The sequence below is a fragment of the Pipistrellus kuhlii genome, unplaced genomic scaffold (assembly GCF_014108245.1).
Source record: "Pipistrellus kuhlii isolate mPipKuh1 unplaced genomic scaffold, mPipKuh1.p scaffold_m20_p_172, whole genome shotgun sequence".
NCBI lineage: Eukaryota > Metazoa > Chordata > Mammalia > Chiroptera > Vespertilionidae > Pipistrellus > Pipistrellus kuhlii.
Genome location: NW_023425485.1, coordinates 715 through 6152, shown reverse-complemented (window position 1 = coordinate 6152; position 5438 = coordinate 715). Strand labels below are relative to the sequence as shown.

General features: G+C 49.8%; 1 protein-coding gene across 2 annotated transcripts; it reads right to left on the bottom strand.

The window, feature by feature from the left end:
• Positions 1-785: 785 nt before the first annotated feature.
• LOC123652517 lies at positions 786-2255 on the bottom strand. 2 transcript variants are annotated; one of them, XM_045582914.1, is made up of 3 exons: positions 1905-2255; positions 1017-1874; positions 786-976 (listed from the first exon to the last, which is right to left on the bottom strand). In XM_045582914.1, the coding sequence occupies exons 1-2, from the start codon at positions 2118-2120 to the stop codon at positions 1071-1073; spliced, it is 1020 nt and encodes a 339-aa protein (XP_045438870.1). In that variant the 5' UTR covers positions 2121-2255; the 3' UTR covers positions 786-976; positions 1017-1070. The 2 variants fall into 2 exon arrangements, with proteins under 2 accessions (XP_045438870.1, XP_045438869.1); XM_045582913.1 differs by having other exon boundaries at positions 1017-2255.
• Between the last annotated feature and the right edge of the window lie 3183 nt (positions 2256-5438).

Sequence of the window (5438 nt, the reverse complement as noted above, 5' to 3'; positions counted from 1 at the left end):
GACCTGGTCCCCCCACAACTGCTCTCCCTTGCAGGTCAGATCCCCCAAACTGTCCCCTACAGGCCTGGGGCCCTCCCTTGCCCACAACTGCCCTCCCCTGCCAGCCATTTTGTGGTGACCACATGAAGATAGCTATCTTTGTGTCTGAGTGATGGTCAGTTTGCATATTACTCTTATTAATATAATGTTAATCACATAATCTTTGTTGTATTTCTAAGTTTATTTTTAGAACTCTTAATAGTTTTTTTTTGGGTGAGAGGAGAAGAAAAGTGCTACTTTCCACTGACATTTTGTGTTATTTGAAGGTTCTTTTTCTGTTTGTTGTTTAAATTTTTTAAATGTAAAGAGTGGTGGCCATACACCAGCTAAAGGATGAGGAGGGTTTGAAGTAAGGCAGAGAGAATAGAAAAGGAACCAACTTGAAACAGTCGGGGATTCCTAGAACTGTTCCTTCTGTTCATTCTCCTGCCTTTTCTTTTCTTTTCTTTTCTTTTCTTTTCTTTTCTTTCTTTCTTTCTTTCTTTCTTTCTTTCCTTCTTTCTTTCTTTCCTTCCTTCCTTCCTTCCTTCCTTCCTTCCTTCCTTCCTTCCTTCCTTCCTTCCTTCCTTCCTTCCTTCCTTCCTTTAATTTCTTAATTTCTTTCTCTCCCCCCCCTCTCTCTCTCCCTCTCTCCCTCCCTCCATCCCTCCCTCTCTCCTTCTCCTCATCTTCCTCCTCCTCATCTTCCTCCTCTTCCTCTCCCACCCCCCACCCCCCGCCCCCTCCACAATCAGTCTGCTCTGGCTGTTACAAAGTCTACAGTTCTGATCCTGGATCTTGTGATAACTCAATAGTCTTTGCATGGCTGGCTGAGGTCCTTTCACTAAACACACTCTCTTCCATGCTGATGGCCATTGCTGGTGAGGGGAACGCTCCGGGACACCTGCAGACATGCCTTGTGCTCTGCATGAGGCTGGAGCACACTCAGATGAGGCCCATCTATCTAGGCGGACAGCAGTAGTGGGGTCTTGGAATGAGTGTGTGCTCCCTGCAGGCCAGTCCTGTGCTCTGAGATCCACTGTCAGTTGCCATCAGAAGAACGGTGCCTGGTAGAGCATGAAGATCAGGAGGCTCAGCTGCAGGCCACCTGGCCCGCTGGGAGGTGTAGTGGGAGGGCGGTGGGCCCCAGCTGAGGCGATGCCAGCTTGCCTAAAAGTCTGCTCCCTGGGATGACACACCCAAGCTGTTCCCCAGCTGGAGGTGCAGGGCATTGATGTACCAGCTAGATCTCTACTCAGAAGGGACCAGTGGGGGCCAAGTGCAACGGGGCTCTTGCCAGTAACAGGGTGACTCGACTGAGCTGGGGCACATGCTGAAGAACTGCTTGGGGAATCCGTGACCCAACCAGCGCTGAAATGGAGCAAGTGCAAAGCCCCAGGGTGAGGGGGAGGTGCAGGGCCTGCCCTTTGGCTGCGAGCACCCAGCCAGCCAGGGAGGAGATGGAGTGGGTGCATGAGGTCTGGGAGGGATGCTGAGGCCCGCACTGTAGCCCGTGCTCCCTGACCGGCTGCAGGACAGCTTCCTGCTGCAGAGCACGGGCCAGGCCCTCCGCGCAGGCCGCTCCCAGCAGCAGCTGCACCCGCACAGAAAAGGGCTCTCGCTGCAAGGCTCTGCTTGTTCTTTTTGCTGTTTTTCTGTGAACCTTGACCTTGCTCAGACCAGAGGTACTTCCGGCCCTTGCTAGGGCAGGTGGGCTGGTGATGTTCCTGGGCATAGAGCTCTGCCTCACTTCTCCTGGCTCTTTCATGCCACCTATTGTTTTTCCCAGAAAGCCTCTCGGACAGTTTGCAAACTGCATTATGCGGGGCTTGCTCTACATTACGGAGCTTTGCGCCCTGGCTGCATTGCTCCTGCTCCCTGCAGCCCTGGCTCATGTACTGCTCCATCACCTGTGTCCTGGGCATTCCCACCACCATTGCGGCACAGTGGGTTCCCCCTAAACACCCGCTGACAAGGCCTTGTCCCTGGGCCCTGGCTAGAGCAGTGCTGTGCCCACCAAGCCCTTGACTCTCACCAGGGGCTGTGGCAAGGCCACACTTGGGCCAGCTGGGCCGGCTCTTCCTCATGGCTGGGCTGTGCATCCCCAGAGCTGGCCTCCAGGTGGCTCTAGTTATCGAGTGCTCGGTCCTGAAGTGAAGTATCTGAGGGGTCTGTTTCTAGAAGAACCTCTTAGAGAATCCTGGACCCACCAGGCTCCAGTCCAGCTTCCCGGCTGCGGCCTGAGACCATCGGAAAACACAGATATTTACATTACAATTCATAACAGCAAAATTACAGTTATGAAGTAGCAATAAAAATAATTTTATGGTTGGGGGTCACCACAACATGAGAAGCTGTATTAAAGGGTCACGACATTAGGTTAAGAACTAATGCCCTAGATGCTGCTTCTGTACCATGTGGTTACTTTGCTTGAGTGACTTCAAAGTCCACATCACCTTGTACCATATGCACCTACAGTGCAGGCAAATGCCTCCACTTTGTATTTCCATAGTTCAATCAAATTTGCCTTCTCTCAGGTGGCAAGGCTCCCTTATACCTTCATTATCTTTCCTCCGGGATGAATCATCTCTACAGGCTGAAGGTCCTCACTGCTGGTCAATTACAATGACGACATTATGCAGAATGGACCAAGTGAGTGGGACAATACTACTCTAGAGTTGATACACTTTTAGAGTCAGTAGCTGAGGAAGAAATCTGACTAAAATTGAGAATTCTTACTCAGTGAAGTATTGTTGTACCCAGTGCTATTCTGGGGGAGGTAACTGTTTGAAGTAAACAATGATTGCTGGCATCTGGCCCCACCTGCTACCAAGATGGAGAAACAGCACCCAGGGGGCCTCCAGATTTTAGAGGCAGGTTATTTATCAGTTGGGTATATGACCATGGAGTGACTTAAAAGTTTGCTTCTTTTGGGTTCAACCTGGAAAAAGACAGGCACTGTCACAGGTCCAGTGTGTGTCCTCCTCCATGTACTGCAGCAGACATGATGGTCCTACCAGTGTCTGGCAGATAGGGATTCTAGTTGGGACCTTAGGAAGGCTGGTGTGTGAGTCACAGTGTAGGTGATCAGGATTCCCCACCAAGTTCTGATACCATCCATAAGTAAGTAGCATTCTTCTTGGCCTTCTTTTGAGTCAAATGTTGGGGGAAAGTTTCTACTTAATAAAGAAGCCACGTTCTGGGACAACCCCTCAGCACTTAGCCTCATCTCCACCCAGTACACAAGAAGAGGACTCCCTTCTGTCACTTTAGTGTCCAGACTCAGAACCATGGAGACCAGGACATAGGCAACAAAGCCCCTCCACGAAGTTACTCCCTCCTGAGTCTCGGAGAAACAGCAGATATTGGACCCAGAGGCTGGACAGCATGAGGCAGGTCCATCAGAGTGTGAGCTGGGATAGCAGTCACATTAGAGGGCAGCGGAGTCTTGGCTCTCAAGAGACCTGTGAAGCGCAAGTGATCCAGACTCTGAGGTCCATCTGCACATCACAGGTGGCTTCCATCTACGGTCAAGTCCACAGCAGTCCCTGATGATCAAATCTGGGATGATCCTGGAGGCACAGAGACATTCTGTAAGTAGTGGCCCATTTTCCTATGATCCCTCTTCCATTTCAGCTCTTGGACTGAGAATCTATAATGTGCTCCTCACTCACTTTGCTTGACCATCAAATTATCTGACATGAAAGGATATGGCTCTATCCAATATTTCCCATCAATAGGGACTGCCAGGATTCTTATTCCAGCATTATAATGGGTTCAGCAATCTGGAGAAAGGCTTTGATTCACTAAGGATGACATGAAGCCTATGTTCAGACTTGTCAGCAGCAAGTACTGCAGGGTGTTAGCCATCGGACAGTTAATGAGGAACAGTGTCTTTTTTTCACTAATATCAGGGTGAGCTTCTGTCAGACTGTGTTGTAGCAGGTGCGCTGTAGGGCCTTAGGCACCAGACAGTTAATGAGGAATTGTGCCTCGGTTGCAGGCTTCCCAGCCCCAGTAGGGACACATGCAATGTGTGTCTCTCATGTTCCTCTGTAGCTCCTTCCCTTCCACTCTCCAGCTGCAAGCCCCTCTGCGGTGCCTCTAAGTGCCTCTCGCCTGCCTTTCTTAATTCAACTTCTCCCCTATATAATTATAATCCTATATAATAATCCTATATAATAAAAGGCTAATATTGAAATAGACCAAATGGCGGAACAACTGGTCACTATGATGTGCACTGACCACGAGGGGGCATGGGCGGAACATGGCAGGTGTTGGCTGCTGCTGGATGGTGGAGCAGGTGAACAGGGCGCTGTCATTGGGGTGAGCCTCTGGTGGTTACTGAAATTCTTTGCTCCTGAAATTCTTTGGTCCCACCGGTGCTTGCATCTGCTGTTGGCGCCAGAGATGCCACTCACACCCACTTCCGGCACCCAGTGCCAGCTTGGTGCTGTCAGTGGGTGCAAGTGGTGGCTGCCAGCCCCAATTACCCCTCAGCTTCTCCACCTCACTTTGCTCCTAAGGGGAGATTGGGGCTGGCAGCCACTTCCTGCACCTGCTGCCAGTGCGAGAGCCACTGCTTGCACCTGCTGCTGGTGCCTGGTGCTGGTCCCATTTGCTTGGCGCCATCAGCAGATTGGTGTGGTGACTACTGGCCCTGATCACCCCTCAGGGCTTCTCCACCTCCCCCTGTTCCTGAGGGGCGATCAGGGCAGCAGCTGCACTGTTAATGTGTGGGAGTGTGCTGGCATACAGGACCGGGGAGGGTGTGTGTGTGGGGGGGGTGGAGTTGTGTGGAAGATGGGTGGAGACCTGCCCCTGTACCTACTACAGCCTTTTGGCCCACCATTCCTTTCAAGGTGGTTGAATTCGTGCACTTGGCCCCTAGTAGTTCCATAAGGGAGGATAAAGAGTAAAAGTTACTGGAGAAAACCTTTTCCAGTAGTATATTATTGCTACTTTGGGCTTGGACTTATAGGTGGAGTCTATATGACTATTTCTTTTTAAATATATATCTATATCTATATCTATCTATCTATCTATATATATATAGATATAGATATATATATAGATATAGATATAGATATATATATATATATTAGCCAAAGCTGGTTTGGCTCAGTGGTGGAGTGTCGGTCTGTGGACTGAAAGGTCCTGGGTTCGATTCCGGTCAAGGGCATGTACCTTGGTTGCGAGCACATCCCCAGTGGGGGGGGGCAGGAGGCAGTTGGTCGATGTTTCTTTCTCATTGACGTTTCTAGCTCTCTATCTCTCTCCCTTCCTCTCTGTAAAAAAATCAATAAAAATATATATATATAAAAAAATATATATATATATTATTGATTTTTTACAGAGAAGAAGGGAGGAGAGAGAGCTAGAAACGTCAATGAGAGAGAAACATCCATCAGCTGCCTCCT